The sequence below is a fragment of the Ambystoma mexicanum genome, chromosome 4p (genome assembly GCF_040938575.1).
Source record: "Ambystoma mexicanum isolate Mex_15411 chromosome 4p, UKY_AmexF1_1, whole genome shotgun sequence".
In the NCBI taxonomy this organism is placed as follows: domain Eukaryota; kingdom Metazoa; phylum Chordata; class Amphibia; order Caudata; family Ambystomatidae; genus Ambystoma; species Ambystoma mexicanum.
Window position 1 is genome coordinate 574,058,683 of NC_090927.1, and position 18,113 is coordinate 574,076,795.

General features: G+C 46.1%; 1 protein-coding gene across 4 annotated transcripts in view; it reads right to left on the reverse strand.

Annotated features, from left to right (window-relative positions):
- LOC138453356 (glutathione S-transferase-like) overlaps window positions 1–18,113 on the reverse strand; it is an 812,433-nt gene that overhangs the window by 133,992 nt on the left and 660,328 nt on the right. For all 4 annotated transcript variants that reach the window (XM_069606105.1, XM_069606107.1, XM_069606109.1 and 1 more), the window contains one exon: window positions 4,289–4,420. In XM_069606105.1, coding sequence (XP_069462206.1) covers window positions 4,289–4,420 — 132 coding nt within the window. The remainder of the gene's footprint in view (window positions 1–4,288; window positions 4,421–18,113) is intronic.

The following is an 18,113-nucleotide window of genomic DNA, read 5'->3' on the forward strand; positions in this document are numbered from 1 at the left end:
CAGATCAGAGGTACTCCCTGCAGAGGTGAAGAGGGAGAGCGAGAGGGGGCAGGGAGGGAGGGTGGAGGCAAGGTAGCCGAGGACAGAGGAGGGGGGACAGCAGGAGAGGACAGGAAGTTGATGAGGCGCGGGAAGCATCTATCAAAGAGGTGAAGGTTGGCCTGAGGGCCTTAGACCAAGACGGTTCCATTAGCATAGACATTTAAGATGGCCTTAGAGGAGTGGAAGGAGGCCAAGAGGACATCTCAACGTGTGCCACCATTAATGGGAGAAGAGGAGAAAGGAGAGAGCACAGAGACCATATGAAGGGTCCATAGGTCAGGTGAAGGCACGAAAAAGAGGATGTCAGTGAGAGTTTCCTTGGAGGAGGCACTAGTGTAGGTGTCAGCGATAGGGAGGCCTGGGTTGGAGACCAGGATGTCCTTTTTAAAGTTTTTCCTACCAGATTTAGTGAGGAGAGAAGGATAGTCAATGGAGAAGCAGTTAGAAAAGATAGGTGAGATAGAGAGCACCATGGAATAGGAGGGAGTGGGGGGGAGACAGGACGAGCACAAGAGGGCAGGAAGAGAGCGGCAAGCTCTAGTTTACCACAAGTTCAGAGCACAAGAGAACACAGTAATGCGTATCAGGTACCCAGTGGAGAGGCCACCTAAGTTTGAAAATCCTGCGAGGGGAGAAAAACCCTAGTTTCCAATGATTAGCAAACACAATTAGGTGTGGCACCCGGCGAAGAAGTGAAGAGGTAAGGGTGGGGTGGGCCGGGGGAGCAGGTGGAGCTCACAAGAAGCAGCGGCGGGATGGCGCCTGGCGTCCCCTGCGGAGACCTGCAGACACAGTGGGAGCCGCACCCGTAGGTGGATAGGAAGGATTGCTGAGGTTGGGCATCTGCCTCATACTTATAAGCCAGGGTCTGTGGTTTATGTTTCAGTTCATGGTTCTCCTAATGGTGTAACCATCCAAAAGAAGCATATGTTGCAAAAAGGGTAAAAAATGCTCATTCCAACCCACAAAATATTAAAACTGTCAAAAAAATTACAAGTTGGAATAAACGTCAAAGTGCAACGATTTAGCCCCATGAACAGTTTGCTGCCTTAGGGTAAAGGGATCTGAAAGATCGTATCTTCTTCCACAGCAGTTCAGCTCTGACATTTTAGTTTTCCGCCACATGCTTGAAGCAAGCGTTAAAAAGAGAATTTTGATTAATTGCCAATTTGTAAGCAGTTCTAGTCTATCAGAACCTTTTATTCTCGTTCTTCTACATTGGCACTTAATCGGCACACTTTACAAGTGTCCAAACCTTTTGTTTTGAATCCACAGGAACCCCTCTCTGTACTATATATATTGAATGCCCACTGGTTCCTAATCTTGGGCGGCCTTGTGGTCTATATAATATACTTCTAGTCTATAGGCCATAGTCAATGAATTTGCTGCTTGCTCTCTTGCCCAGGCATTCAAGTCTTGTGGGATCAGCTGTGCCGCCATCTGCATGTGGAGTGATGTAGCCTTCGGCCTCTTTTAAGAAGTGGATCCTTACTGTCTGATACAGTTGGTTGATAAAGAATGAGTTGCTTCCCTTTAAGCTCATTTACTGCACCCCCCCAGTTTCCCTGTTAGCCTAGCCAATCCAAACCTTTCAAATGGGTATCATTCATGTAATCAACTGCAATGGTCACTTTGTCGATTTCCATTGAATTGAAGTCAATTTTACATTGTCGGTTGTACACAGTCTGGTAAAACAGCCATGTGTGTCTTTGACGAGGAAATGCAAGAGTAGTGCTGCCTATGTTAGCCTCTTAGCAACTGTCTTTGACAAAGAACAGAACGGCAGCTTCGCCCATATTAAAAAATATATATATATTTCGGGCTTCATTAGCTCATTTAAAAAATTGGGCGCGTCTGTTTAGCTTCACTTTTACATTAACTGACATGGAAGTGTGCCATGTACACATGCATCTTTAGAATAGGACATGTAAACACCCTTATTATAATTGCAGACTATTAGTATCTTCTTCTTATAACCTAATGACCGCGAATGAGGGAGCATTTTCTCTTTGCATGACATCACATTAAATAATGACGGATTTCTACATTTTTGTGTGACATGGACCAGTTTAAAGAGAGGATTATTTAAAATGATTACATTACAATTTACAAGGATGTGATGTGCGTGACAATGTAAATGTATGCTTATTACAGTTAGTCATGAAGCATTTAAAAATACGCTTCTCGTGTTTAAATACCCATGCTTCTTTGAAATGATTGTACGTAATGTATGTAATTTAATTTATTAAGCGCATACCAAGGACAAATGGCATCACAAAACATTTCTGACCTGAATACAAAAACATTTTGAGAGCTCTTCAGAAACACAAGTGCCCCGCAATCTGCCGCGGGTAAAGTCCACAGTAATTATTTCCAGGGCCTTTTTTAGTTTCCAGTCCAGCCCTGTCCATAACATGGGGGCTAAGACCGAGAAAGAGCGCCCACCAGCTTGCACCTTAAAAAAACAAAACACTGAACATGCAGCTAATTCGCAGAGGCTGAGCACAAAGTACAGCAGGGGGCATAGCGAATTAACTTAGACTGAAGAAAAGATGGGCGGAAGATTAAAAGCATGACGATGTGCAATGCAAAGTGCCTTAAAGTTTGTACTGCTTTTCACCAGAAGCCAGTGAAGCTTTACCAGCAAAGAAGAGGCAGAAGAACACTTAGGGGTATTTAATGCCAGACACGCTGCAGAGTTTTGTAGAATCTGGAGCCTATGGACCAAATATTCTGGTTGCCCCAAATAAATGCCATTGCAATAGTCCAAAGAGCCCATGATGGAGCCTGTGACTATAGTAGCACGAAAAGGAAGCACCTTCCTTAGGAGTTTCAATTTGAAAAACTCCGAGTTACAGACTGATGCAATCTGTGCTCCTCTTGAGCCAGGATTTAACAGGTAGGCTCAGGGCTGGGTAAGGTCTGAGGGAATAAAGGCAGAAATCTGAATGCCAGAAAGAGTGGGCATTCAAAGGACCAATCACCAGAATCTGTTTTCTCGCCATTGAGCCTCAACCAATTCTGTGACATCCAATCCCTGACGGACAAGCTTTTAATTTAGTTGGGGGATCAGATAAACAGAACTGAGCCTCAAAATTGATTACGTGTCGTCGGGATATGTATAAAAACATACCTCGAAAGAAGAAAGATTAGCCAATGGGTGCATGTTTAAATGAAAAAGCAGAGGGGATAGAGGTGATCCCTGTGGGATACCACACGCTGATTGGTGTGGGGGCAGCTTGAAAAGGAAACACTTATACAGTCTGCAAACGATAGGTTGCGCTCTGCACTGTATTGTCATAATAAAGTGAGAGAATAACAGATAACTTGCTATGCAGGTTTGTTTTAGCAGAGCATGTTTGGTAAAATGTCTAGCTTTAGGCCAGCACCCTCACGTCAACTGCAGTGAACAGTTTTTAACTATCAATTTAAAACGGTTGTAATCATGGTTTCTATATTTTCATTTGTGCTTGAAAGGACTGTCAAAGCCAATAGTTGTGAATGAGCATGTCTTAATGTCAAAAGGAAATTGAGAGCTGTTCAAATCACAGGTATAGTTATGCAGTTTATGACACCACTTTTAGGCCACCCCCATAGCTCCTGACGTCTGCCATACTGCTCAGTTTATATTGCCTAGATTAAGTCGGGATAGGCAAAGTGTCAATAAGTGTTTACTGACTCGGTCGCCTCTTAGATCCCTCCCATTTGGCTGGTTCTGAAAAGCCACCTTAACACTTAACAATTGCCAACAGCTGGCAACAGCACAGTGTTTTTTCACTCTTTAATTTCCTCTTGTATTACAGCGATGCACACAGCCCTATTCCATGTGCTGCAGCCATCAGCCTTGATCTAATAATTATTCTGAACTCCTCTTTTGTTTCCAGGTGGAAACATGGGGGCTATGGTGGGTTAATGCAGTTTCTGGGGTGTGATATGTAATGTGCTGGTTATGCGCAGGAAGCCTACCAATCCATTGATGTAGTTTTCTAGAACACAAAGACCTACATTATTGAATGGTTGAGTTGCCTCCTTTTTCCACAGACTGTAGGGTATGCTGCAAAGCACACATAGCTTATTTACCCTTGCAAAGGATGGAGCCACGTACAACAGACAATCAAGTGGAGGAACTCCTGTGTTGTCAAACCAAATGGCCCACTAACATTGGGGGACAGAAGCGGGCCTGAGTAACTGTTCCTACTGGTAACAAAGGATTCTCTTAACACAAAACGTTACCTCCCATACATACCTGTAATATAGGGAAGTTCACCAGCACGGTGGGAAAAGTTTCCTCTACTGATAGTAAAGTTTCAAGAAGATGTACATCTGCAAAGCTCAACTGGTTTCCAACGAGAAAATTCTGCCCATGATCTTTTAAAACCTAAGAAATAAACAAGACATAAATTAAGCATGGTAGGACATGCATTTGAAAAATTTGCAGTTTTCAGAATTCAAGTCAGTGTGCAGTACAGTTTTGTACCACAATCAAAGTAACAATCCCTCTGCACAAATTCAGGAAGAATTCAAGAGAAAGATGTAGTTGGCAATCCAGCAGAAACCAGCATTGGCTTTCGACAAACTGTAGATAAACACCTACTAACAGCTCTCCCTGATCCGTTCCATCAACCCCCAAAGTGATGATGGTCCTCGCGATACTCGGGCCGCGGACAGATGATACCCAGTCCATTTGCGAAAGGTAAAAATGTCATCTCTAATACAAGTATAAAGTTCTCCAGAAACAAGACACTGAATTCCAGACTACCCCAGGCAGTGCTAAACAGAGAGGGGACATAGGTGGCAGCCATTAAAATCTGCACCAAGTTGCAAAGTATTGGCATATCTGTATTTTAGTTTAGTAAGGTAGACTGGTAACAAGGTAGTGTAACCTATCCACCTGTAAGTCCCAAACCACCAACTTCAATATAATCATGGCCACTTGCCAACTACAGCAAAGCACCTAGCAAGTATAAGAAATGTGAGCTCTCTGCAAAGTTAGAGGAGAAGGCAGACAGGAACATTGTAGAGAGCACTGCTCGTGTAAAGCAAGGCCAACATACATTGCCGTAATGAAGGTAGCCGGTAAAAAGCTAAAAGATGCCCCTTGACTTGCCATGGCTGCAGGCATTGGAGAGACTCGTGAGGCTGAGCCACGTCACTCGCTATGTGACGTAGGGCCTGGGGGCAGTATGAGTATCACATCTGGTTTCCCCCACAGCACAGGGATATGCTGGCAGGGGATTGTGACACTGTTAACACTACACTACACAACCATCATAAACGACTCCCTCTCCTTAGGAATTTTTCCCAACGCGTTCAAAACTGCTCATGTCAAGCCTCTTCTAAAATAACTTCCCTCGACCCTCATGACCCAAAAAACTACCGCCCTATCTCAAACACCAGGTTTCTTGCTAAACTCATCAACCGAAACGCTTACTCCCAACTAAATTCCTTTGTCGAAGCCAACAATCTCTTAGACCCCGCTCAATCAGGTTTCAGACCCCGACACGGAACCGAAACCACCCTAGCCCCAATCTGGATGACCTTAAAAATACTGCAGAGACTGCGGGATGTGCTGCACTAATCCTTGACCTATCGGCCGCCTTTGACACAATCAACCAGTCAATCCTCCTCAACCGCCTTCACTCCCTTGTAATCTGTGGAAACGCTCTCAAGTGGATAGCATCCTTCTTCACAATAGGAACCAAATAACCCTACTCTCCTCCTTTACTTCCGGCGCCCGACCAGTCGATACCAGAGTTCCACAAGGAGCGTGTCTATCAGCCCTCCTTCTCAACCTCTATATGTCCACCCTCCCACGAATAATCCTCTCGCACAATATCCTGTGTTACAACTACGCTGACGACACCCAACTAATCCTAAAACTCAAAACCCAGCTGCCAACCCGACCTCGCTGCCTGCCTCCTTGACATGGACTACTGGATGACCACAAACCATCTCCTTTTAAACCACTCCAAACCGAAATCATGGTGTGTGGCAACACCAAACTTCTTCCTCACCCTCTACCCTGGCCACCTGCCGTGGGGAAATTCCCAGACAACGTCAACCTCATTTAAAAACCTTGGATGCACCATCGACTCTGACCTAACCGTCTTGCACCAAATCAACAACGTCTCTAAGTCCTGCCACTACCACCTCAAAATTCTTAGGCGCATTTTCCCATACCTCTCCTTTCCCAACAGACTCCCTGCGGTCCAATCAACTGTAATGTCAAGACTAGACTATGCTAACTCCCTCTACCTCGGAGTCCATGCGTACCACCTCACTAAACTACAAAGAGCACAAAATGCAGCAGCCAAACTGCTACTAGCACTTGGCCCAAGGGATCACACCTCCAAAAACTCTCTCAAAACTCTGCACTGGCTCCCGGTTGGCCGAAGGGTGACCTTCAAAACCTTATGCATCTTGCACCGAGCAATGCATAAAACCGGACCTCAGTATCTACAGGACAAACTAAGACCCTACCATCCACCACACACTCTAAGATCAAGCTCTGCCCGTCTCCTAGTGATACCAAAAACCAACTCAGTTAGGTTAGGTGGATCATCATTCTCTGCCCTGGCCTCCACTCTGTGGAACTCACTTCCACCCCACATCCGACTCACCGAAGACCTCATGTCTTTCCACAAATTAATGTAAACATGGCTCTTCCCCTAAAAATCGACTCTTAACACAAACTGTATAAACAGCAACAATAAACAGTAACCCTGCTGAATCAAAAAAGCATCGAGACCCGATCGTGAAAAATTGAAAACTAAAACTGCCAGTGTAAATTTAAACAGATAAACTAAACAGAATCGAATGAAATGGATGAAAGAAAATTAATGGATGAAACAAGTAAAACGGATGCAGTGGATAAAACGGATCAAATGGATGAAATGGATCACTCTGATGAAGCTGATGTAAGGGACGACGTGGATGGAACGGACGAAGGGGACGGAACGCACAAATGAAATGGATAGAACGGATGCAATGGATAGAATGGATACAGTAGACAGTACAGTTGGTGTAGATGAAACAAATGATGCGGTGGGTACAGATGGAGTGGATCGATCTGATGGGAGTAGATGGAACAGATGAAGTGGTTGGAACAGATGGAATGGACGGAACAGAAGGAACGAATGGAGCGGATTGAAGTGGATGGAACACATGTAGTAGATGGAGTAGGTGGATCAGGTGAAGTGGATAGAACAGATGGAGTGGATGGAACGGAGGAGTGGATGGAACGGATGGAGTGGATGGAGCGGGTGCAACTGATGGAACGGATTACATGGAACGGATGGAGGCATAGAACGAACGGAACAGATGGAGTGGATGGAACGGCCTTACTGAAAATCACCATATCACAATACCACGGTTACTCTCTCCTATACACCACCACTCAACTAAAACACAGCGATACTATGACACATTCGGTATAGCTGCCTCATACTCCTCAACATCCTAATTAAGCACAGCTAGCTGAGCACACACTGCTAGCCTAAGCGTCTCCTCAGGCCTAACGCAGCCAGAAATCAGTCTGGGTGTCAACCCTCCAGAGTGAACACATGTTCCTGACCTCCCAAACACCACACCTATCGCTAAGAAGCAGCTATCATGCAAGCAAGTGCCACACCAGCTGCACACATATCTGGTGCACTCACGCAATATATATATATCTCCTGACTTGAACTACGGTTCCCAAGGGCCTTCAACCTACCAGCGCTTTGAGATCATACCAGTGATACATAAGGCGCTATATAAATGCAAAGTAACGTAACATAACATGTAATATTTCTGCAAGAGCACCTTCCTAAACAACTGTAAAAAGGAGTTCACATAGCCCTTAAGGCATGACACATGGTATCAGACCCTTGCAAGCAATACCACAGAAGGAGCAGACGTAGAATACACAAAACAGATCGCCACTACTGTGAGAAACTCATGGTGACACAAGTAAGAGACACAAATCATCACAGTTCAAGTGTGTTTGTTGAACAATGAAAAATGGTGTGCGGGTTGGAAAAACTACTAATCTAAACCTAAATCGAAGATGGGACAGGTGTCGACCTAGTGGCGTTGTGTCAAAATAAAAGGGCCTATACGAAGAAACCTATTGCCAAACCTTACAACTACTGCAGAAAAGGGTTTGGGATAGTTCTCAAGAAAAGAAAGAAGTGTTCTCAAATAATAAGTCAGGATGCAGTGGTTTGGGTCTCCCATCCCCACTTTGTAGCACAGGGTAGGATGGGAGCTTGGAGCACAGTACTGTCTCAGGCTTCTCCAGCACGAGACAACAGTTCCAATGGTATCTCTCAGGACCGTTGATGGCCAAGTCTCTTTTCCTCTGACAGTCTCTTGCCTTCGGGGCCTGATGTGTTTCAATAAAAAAAAAAAGTTCTTTTAACATATGAAAGTTTGTTCACAATATTCACTGGGTGATGGGTTCACCCCTGGGTCCCCCTCTTCTGAGCTGACCCTTCTCAATTGTATTCCACTGTTCAAAGTGGGTGATGACTTCTCCCCTGGGTCCCGCTCTTCTGGGCTGACCCTTCACGGATCACTTTCCACTTAAAGTCTTGATGAAAGCTTCGCCCTAGGATCTCCCTCGAGCGGGCTCGGACCTTTGACTGCTAGTACTTGGGTGATAGCTTCATCTTTGGCCTCCCTCCTTCAGGCTTACTGTTGCCGTCTCTTAACTTTTGCTTTGGGGCGACGACTTTTCACCCTTGGATCCCCCTTCTGCCGGGCTCTGACCCCTCTCGATTCTTAGCCTTCCTTCACCGAGTTTGCTATGGACCTCGAGCAGGGCGATAGTGGCTCACCCCTGGTTCCCCCTCTTCTGGGCTGACCCCCCCTTTACTTTCAATGTTCTCTTTCTTTAACTTTTATACACTTCAAAGGATTCGGAATTCACTTCCCCTGCTTTCACGCCAATTCACGAATCAAAGTCTTTTGAATGTATGGGGCTTTTGCTCAACCCTCACATATGACCACTTTACATTCCTTTGGTGGTCTTTCTATGGCCTTCTGGTTTCTGTAGTTTCTCAATATGGGGCTCGACCAGAATCTCTCAAGTTAGCACCCATGTGGTGCCGCTTTCCCTCTGCAGCTGGTCTCCCCCCCACACTTAACAGTTCCTTTAAAGATCCTAAGCCTTGGTTCAAAACTTGCCACTTTGCGATTCTCACTCAACACAGCCCGGTGCTTATCGATTCTCCCCTCGACTCACCAGTTGTGATGAACCGCTTGGCTTTCGGCTTCTTTGGAGTCAAGGCCGGTACCGCGGGAGCTTTGCTCGCTCCTGCTTATCGACATAAACTCGCCAATGTACCATTGACATCTGCTGCAGGACACTCGTGCTATTGTTTGCGGTCTTAGGCTTTCCTCTAAGGTTTCACAGGTTTGGGATGAAAAGGGCAAGGCCACCTCTCCCCACCACCTTTTCAATTCCTGCCGCCTTCTTCCTTCGTTTGGACTTCCGACTTGTATTAGCCGTCTCGTCATGCAGTCTTTCGTGCTCGCCTTCCTCGTCTTGTGCTTTCTTGCTACATCTTTTATTCCTGTGGGGAAAAGGAAGGGCCGTCGGGTATGTGTGATTAGAATGAATTGCCAGACTTTGCCTGACCTTAGTGTCGGGACATGTCAGGTAAACCGCTTTATTAGCAGTCCGTAAAACAGTATGCATGTCGGAATGTCCTACAGGATAGGATTGGGAAACTGTGCTACTGTAAAAAGGGGATTGAGTGGTAGACTGAGGAACAGAATGGGTAGGGTGTGTGAAATAGGCAAAAATGACCGGAATGGAGGACAGAACATGGGGGATCGTGGGAATTGTAGTATTTCATCTGAGCAGATTGGGTGTTTGGAAGATGACAATCAAAGGGAGGGGATTGATAGGGTTCACAAAATAAACAAGGGGAGTTGTGGTAACGGTAGTGTTTTTTCTGTGCAAACGGGAAGCCTGGGAAATACGGACTAGAGGGGCGTGAAAAAGAATGGCCGGGAGCATGCAGGTACAGAACAGGGAAACCAGGGTTTTGGGAGATGCAGCTTTGAGATGCCACAGGGTTTGAACTTGTAGTTGGTTTATCAGAGGTAAAGGGTTGATAGGACTTTACTAAGGGATCTTCTATGGGTGGAAGGGAGGTAGAAATGGAATAAGCAAAGAAAAACGCAGGTAGTTCGTCCCCCTCTTCTTCTTCCTCCTCCTCGGTACAATACCGCGTCTCAGTTGGGTATTCCCCCCTCGCATAACCCGGGCTCCCCTACCCAGGTGATCCTCCCCCACTGGTTCACCCCCAGGTACTGGATTCTACAACGATGGCCGTGTCCTGGCCACCTGAATAAGGGAGTCTCAAGGTTTTACTGGGAGAATACCCTCAGGTTTCTCACACTACTGACAAGCAAGAAAGGCCTAATAAGGCTGATTGCACACACAACACTTATTGCTACTCCAGCGAGTGGAGACGGAAACGCTGAAGGGACAGGAAGTGCATTGGCTCCATCCATCGGGCACAGCACCTGTCCTTCACTCTGCAAGTGTGTGTTGAGCAAACCAAATCTAGTGGGCCTGACTTTTGGAGACTCGATCTTCATCCAAGTCATGTTGCACATCATCCAATTAACTACACCTGAACAGGATTTTCCAGTAGAGGCCTGCCAATCGCTAGGTAGCAGCATTAGCACATGGGGAAGAGAGTCTAGCCAATTAGGTGACTGGAACTGCAGGTGGGCTTATCAGAAAGTATAGTGTTCTCAGCCACCTCTGCCTCCTTCACAGAGTCGGACATTGTTGCAGCCTCTGCTGGTGCCATGTCTTTTCCTTCCAGCTGTCCCGGTCCTCCCCCGACTGGAGCCCCCCGCCCGACTTTCTCTTCCCACTTACCTTCTCATCTGTGTGTCAAGTCTATCCCCTGCACGGGGAAACAGAAAAGGGACAATGTCCTTTGCTTTTTCCCCTGATGTTCCTTCCAGATTTTTCTTTACAGGAATTTGGCAAGTCTAAAAGGTTCAAAGCCACTTTCCCACAGAGAAATAAAATGCCTCTCAAAACTACTTGCTCCCTAGGAGAAAGCCTGGGGTGCTAATAGCAATATCCCCTGCATTCAGGAGCTGACCAAGGTGGTACCATCCAGTTGCCTTTGTCAAGGCTCTTGCTAGACTCAGGCGGGCAGGCCACTACTACCCCAGTCAGCCCCCAAACACAGGTGTTATCGCTAAAAACAAGAACCCCAACTGCAGATCCTCAGGGAAGGCCCGGCCCAGGTTGAAGGAATCCAGTGGTATACAAGCCTACAGGCAGAGGGAAGCAGTGTGGGGATTTGCAAGAGGAGCAACAAGCAGTGTGGAGGTATAAGCAGAGAAGAAGGTGCAGGAAGAGGTGAAGCGGTGGACAGGGCAAAAGGTGGCAAAGGGGTGGACATAGTGAAAGCTGCCGAAGGAGCAGGTGAGAACTGGAGGAGAGGATGGAGGTGGGAAGTAGGTATGATGGGGGAGGTGAACATCAATCAGGAGGGGTTTGATAAGATATTGTAGGTGTTAAATACCAAGGAGGGGGAGGGAGGACAGAGGGGGCTGAAGGAGGTGTATATAAAAGGAAGAGGAGTAGAGTGATGACAAAAGGTTTGAGAAGGTCAAGGAGGGGGTGCGAGTACAGAGGGGTTTGGCAGAGAGGGAGAAATAGAGCAAATGGAGAGAATGAGTAGGAATGGTTCTGGGAAATTAGGTACATTGACAGCGAGAGAGTATTACAATGCACACCTCACGGTTGTCTGGTAGGAGGAACAAGCACAAGTATCAATGAGGTCAGTCGCAAGCCAGGTTGAAGGACAGACACTAGGTTCAATGTCCAGCCCTGAGGCATGAGTGAGCGGTGAATCGTAGAGGTTTAAATTAAGATTGGGGTGGGTCGGAGAAGGATGAGGACCCTTAGGTGGGAAGGTGATGGGAGACCCAACCAGGCCTATAAGGACCCATTCCTAGCCCACTTTGCCTCTGGGAAATGCTGCGACAGACTTGGAAGTTTAACATGGACTACAGAAAAATCCTGAAAGCCACTCCCTGTCCTGTTGCATCCGAGGAAGGGCCCACCAGCAATGTCGTCATAGCCGGTCAGAGCAGTCTGTTTTCTAAGGAATAACGGAAACAGGAAGACTTTTGAGTGATTTCATTTTTGGCACACAACACTTTTTCCCCCTTCTGACCACATGTACATATAAATCAGAATACACTGGTTTTAATCGGACCCATGAGCTGCGTTCTCTGAAGTCCTTTTGGCTTCTTCACACCACCCTACCACAAGTGCATGATCAATTGATTGGAGAGGGACTTGGTGGTGGAAAGTGCCAAAGTTGGCGGTGTTGATAGTAAATCCATTTAGTCATTTTATCTGCTTGTGGCTTAAAGGTGAGTTCTTTATCAAACACAACCCAGTGAATTTTCAGGAACCCAGGTATTTCCTTCTTTATGAACTTACATCAAATGGAACTTAAATTCTGGGGACATTTCCACAAAAAACAAATCCAGAGAAATGTCCACAGAACATGCACTACTGTAAATAAAAGTAATCTTTTCATGGACATTTCTTTAGAATGTTGTATTAATATGAAGTTGGATAATAATTTCGACATTTTAAGAACAAAAATTACAAAAATGAATGATCAATTTCCTGACATTTCCACATAATTCAGACCTTTTGGGAATTATCCTAAAGCATGAAAAAAAATTATTTAACAAAAGTGCCACAGAGCAGAACATGTCCATTCCTACAAGGAGGAAACCTATTTTACAGAGACCTACCACCCATATAACATTCTCAACAACATAACCCTCACATCTCTCAACTTAGAATCATAGCCATCTATATATTTCTTTTGCTTGCAGAATGTCATTTTGCATTGCAACAAACGGACACAATGCAAGACTCAGCAGCCAAATGTCTATTTTCCAAAGATGGTACAATTCCTTGCACTGGCCCAAGAAATGAATTACCTTGAACCACATACAATCATTGCATTGACAGCCATCTGGGAGTTCTGCAATCAGATGAAAGCATGCAGTCTCATCCTAGCATCTATGCAAGGTCATAACTCCTTGTGGATTAGCAACATTCTGATGGCATACGGCAGGTCTGTTTAGATATTAAATTTCAGGACCTGAAATCCTCCTTATGATAGTTTTACTACTGATCAGCAATTGCTGGCAAAACTGCAAAGAAGTGAGGAGACCTGCGACGTGTCCTGGGAATGACAGCAGCAAGATTATCCAAAATGGCTGTGACAAAAGAAATTGAGTATGAAAACATATAAATACATTTTACATAATGTTTAGATTGACGCAAATAAATGAGACAGCTCATAAAGTACTGTGCTAAAATCATTATTTTGACTAATCTCAAACTTCAAATTTAAGTAGGAAGAATTATGGACCCAGGGCTGTTAAGCAAGATTGTATGCAGTACCCTTAGGGTGCGCTACAATAACCTTGACCTCCTGGCAATAGGAACCCAACCTTTTGTATAAGTCTGTACTAAACAGGTTGGTAGTGTGGCTGAGCAGCCAGGCTTATCTCAAGAGGAGTCAGTGTGAGCTGTAGGGGGTTACACAGAGATTTACAGTGACTAGGATTTAAATAAACACTTACACACAAGGTTTCTTGAATAAACAATTATTAATTTATCAGTCAGTTAGAATAAGCCTTCTTCAGAAGGGAGCAATATAAAAAGCAACACACAAATCCACTTCAAAAATTGTACACTCTTAGTTTCTAAATCAGTAAAGACCCCTTTAGGAGGGCCCACAGTCACAACCTACACCCTGAGGTGTCTTCAATAGCTAGGTTGCTGGGGACATTAACATCTTACTGTTGCATTTAGAATACTCTTAGAAATTGGTCAAAGGAAAAGATTATTAGAACAAACAGGAGACCACAAATATTCATAAGCAGGCAAATGCTTTTGGATCCCCAAATCAGAGTCATTCAGTATAACAGTTTAAGCCAAAGTCTATGGGCAAAAGTCTTGTATGGGCTGAAGCACTTCTGGTAGTTAAGTAGAAAAGTCTTTGCACAATGTTTTAGAAATCTTTGAAGAAAAGAAGAATCAAATGTAGTGCCACAAGCTGATTAGACATGTGAGTAGTAGAAAATGCAAGCAACTCTACAATGAGAGGCAAGTTCTCTCAGACTTTACAGTACCTTTGTATTGAAGACAAAGTGAAGCAAATGACTTCTGTTCCTGTGCAGCTCTGCATATCTCACTATTCCTGGGCCTCAGTCGTGGGGACAAGAGGTAGGACTTCTGGGGACTCCTGCTCTGCAATGGGACAGTCACCGCTCGCAACCGGCAATCTTTCCAACAAGTGTCACTTCGGTGTTTCAGCTTCTCAGGACTACCGTAAATAGCAACACCGCGGCTTCTGGCTGTTGAAATGGACCTTCCTTGCTTCTGGGTTCCCGTACTCTGTTGAGGGGGCTCAGGCTCGGTCAGTCCTGCTTCCTGGCAGTCCGGAGGATCTTCCTGGAGTTCTTCGCCAACTTAAAAGCAACGCCCACAATCTGGTGTTCCTCTCCCTGGCTGTTCGGTTTCCAGCAGCAACTCTGTGGAAATGCAAAAGGGAGAAGTCGTCCTTGCAGGGGCTTCTTTGTCGATACGAATTTGGAGTTTCAGCACAGCAGCAGGGCTTCACCGGGCAAACCAATGGTCCAGGAGTTGCAGCAGGCGTCCTCTTCAAGTTCTTCTTTGGTTCCTTCGTCCAGTGGTTGACTCTGCCTTCCAAGTCAAAAACCTCGCCTTTTATTCAGTTCTCTCCCATTCATTCCAACCTAGCTGTCATTCACCCAGTAGGGTGGCTGTCCTTGCCGGACAGTCAGCCGGACAATCACTACAGAGTGCATTTGGGTCTGCTAGAAGACTACGCGCACAGGGAGTTTCTGGCACCTCCCTCACTTCCTGCCCACCACAGACACCCTGGAGCCAGAGGCGGGCTTCACTTATGAATCCGGCCAAAGGCAAAGCGAACAATGGGACCAAACCTGGTTTGGCACGCAGAGTAAATCTCAAGAAGGACATATCCACAAAGAAATGGCAAAAAAAGAAGACTGGGGCCATTTTGACAAAAATTGCACCCTTGGATGCTTTACTGCAGCTGTGAACGGAGTTGGTCCCCAGGCGCTCTGGTGGATCTGTAAGGGAGAAGGCAGGATGGGTTAGTAGGGTGAAGAGGGAGTATGATAAAAAGAGGAGTGATGTTCTGTTGGCTGCTTCATCTCAGTGTACACTGTGCGCTGAGCTTTGGTGCGAGTATCGGAGCGATGTCAGTCCTCGTGTGCTGTTGGTGCAGTTTATGTGTTGTAGCGGTGTGGTGAAGTGAATGGGGCTTGCTTTGCGAGAGGTGGTTGTGTTAGTCTTGTGAGTGAGTTAAGTATGCAGAAAACGTGAGCTTTTATTTTTTGGTTAGTGGGTTATATATTATGAAACTAATCATCGCAGTGTGGCTGAGTGCCTCAATTTCGGGAGTCCTGCATGGTGAGAACAGCTAGGTTTGCGAGTCCTGTTAGTTAAGTGCAATCCTAAGGCACAGCTAGATTAGAGGGTCCGTCCTGTATAGTGTGAAGGGGCCTAGGACTGACAGAAATTTAGGTTTTTTGGTGGAACGTGCCTCCTGTTCTATTCTAATGAACTATGTATAGTGTTGCAATTTTAATGAAATAAGTATAGTGGGGATAGGTGTCTATTCTCCTCCATGGGTGTCGGAGCAGATGTGGTCTCCTTTTACCATATTGTCTATGTGAATGTGTCAAGGGCCCAATGTGTCAAGAGAAGGCATTTAAACCTTTGGGAAATCTGAAAGACTTCCCTCTGCCACTGCACTGAAGGTGATGTGCGACACCACGTGAAAGATGCCTATGGAGTTTGTCAGACTTCACAACCAAAAGAAACAGTGTTCAAAAATCACATTAAAATACATGAGAGAGTGGGAAAAAGGGTCTCACTCTCTCCAGGTAAAAGAATCAAGTCCTAAAATCCAGCAAAGTTGCTGGGGGTCTCTAAGGTGGAGGGAATTAGCACATTTCTGAGAATTCTCCCTAACAATGGTTACAGCAAAGGGAAGGAATTCTGAAGGAAGGAGAGGTGGGTCTGGTGGGCAAAAGATGCTTCACTGAATGTGAGTGTGCCCAATGAGTAAAACCAAGTGGGGGAATCCGGCACAACATTTGATATATGATTTGATATGGTATTTATAACGTGCTTGTACACAAGTGTTTCTAGGCGTGACAAGATAAGGAGGGGGGAAACAGAGGGAGGAAAAAAACAACAATCTTACTAGCCCTTGTGTCATTCAGATTGTGCAAGCGCAGGGAAGGGGAGAAGTGCAAAAAAGGGGTGGGGGTTGCAGGTAGTCAAAAGTTCAGCCAGCCGGTGGCTCAGTCCAGGTAATCAGAAAGTGCAGCTAGGGGGTAGCTCAAGGAAGTGCAAGGTGTAACTGGACAGGCAGGGACCTGGGCCCAAATTCAGAGGGTAGACAGATGACCAGTGCATGGAACAGATGGGTCTCAGCACGGTGGGGTGGGGGGGAGAAAGCGGAAGCGAAGAGGAAGACAAAGGTCTTGAGTTGCTTCCGGAACCAAAGATGGTTCTGCTCAGGTTTGAGAGAGGCAGAGAGTTGAAGTGGATGAGCGGAAAGATTGAGAAGGGAGATACATTTTGGAAGGGAATGTTGGAGGTAGTGCAGTCCCAGGTCCCAGAAAGCCTTGTGGACAATGCAGAGAGTCTTGAGATTGATTCTTGCTACCACTGGGAGCCAATGAAGAGATTTCAGAGCTGGAGAGATACGATCCCTGGGGTTGAGGCCACGGACAAGTTTTGCGGTCCTGTTCTGCATGAGTTGTAGAGGACACAGAGCAGAGGCAGGAAGATTTAGAAAGAGGCTGTTGCAGTAGTCCAGCCTCGAGAGGACTAGAGCTCTGGAGACAGTGAGCTTCTGGGAGAAAGTGAGCAAGGGAAGAATACCTCTGAGGAGGTGCAGCTGATAGTTTGACTTCTTAGAGAAGTCAGAAATGTGAGGAGAGAAGGAGAGAGTGGAGTCAAAGATGGCCCTGAGGTTCTTAGCCTCACAGGTAGGAGCAGGAAGAGGACCCAGTGTGGGCGACCAGAGAGAGAGAGGAAAGGAGGTAGCTGGTGTTCCGATGAGGAGGATCTCCATCTTAAAGGCATTAAGGTAGAGATCATTAGTGGCACACCACTCCTGAATTACACACAGTCAGGAATGAGAGAAGGAGTATAGGCGGCCGAGGGGAGCAAGAAAGAGAGCTGGGTGTCATCCACATAACACTGAAAGTTGGAGCAGAGTGCAGCGATGCGGTGGGCGAGAGGTGTCAGATATTGGTTGAACAGCCAGGGAGAGAGGTTAGACCCCTGGGGAACACCACAGATAGATAGAAGAGAGGAAGGACCCCACTTGGACCTGAGAGAGTCGGTCAGTGAGAAAGGCGGTCAGCCAGGCCAGGGCCTGATCAGTGTTACCCAGGTTATCACGGAAGAGCTTGAGCAGGACGGCATGGTTGACTGTGTTACAAGCAGAAGAAAGATCGAGGAAAATGAAGCCAGAAGGTAGCTTAGAGTCAAAGTTGGAGAGCAGGTCTTCACGGCTGTTCAGAAGAGCGGTTTCCGACTGATGGCCCTGGAACCAACCAACAGATTCAGTATGAAGGTTAAGCTTGGAGATTGTCAGCTTTTCCAAGAGTTTGCCCAGGAAAGGAGTGATAGAGATGATAGTTAGCCAGAGGGGAAGGATTGGCAGAGTGCTTCTTAAGGGGGTTGAGGTGGGCACAAGGGGGTGCTTCAGGGGGAGGGGAAAGTTCCAGTGGCAAAAGAGGGATTGCAGAAATTGGCCAGGGCTGGAGAAAGGGTATATATGTGGTCCTCGATGGTTCTGGAAGAACCTGTTTTGACGAGACTTTCATAGATCAGACTTGTCTAGAAATATCGTCAGGGTGAACAAGGGAGGAGTGGAGGAGGCCCAAGGCAGGCCAGGAGTGGTGGAGAAGGAGTAGGAGGAGGAGAAGGAAGAGAGGGT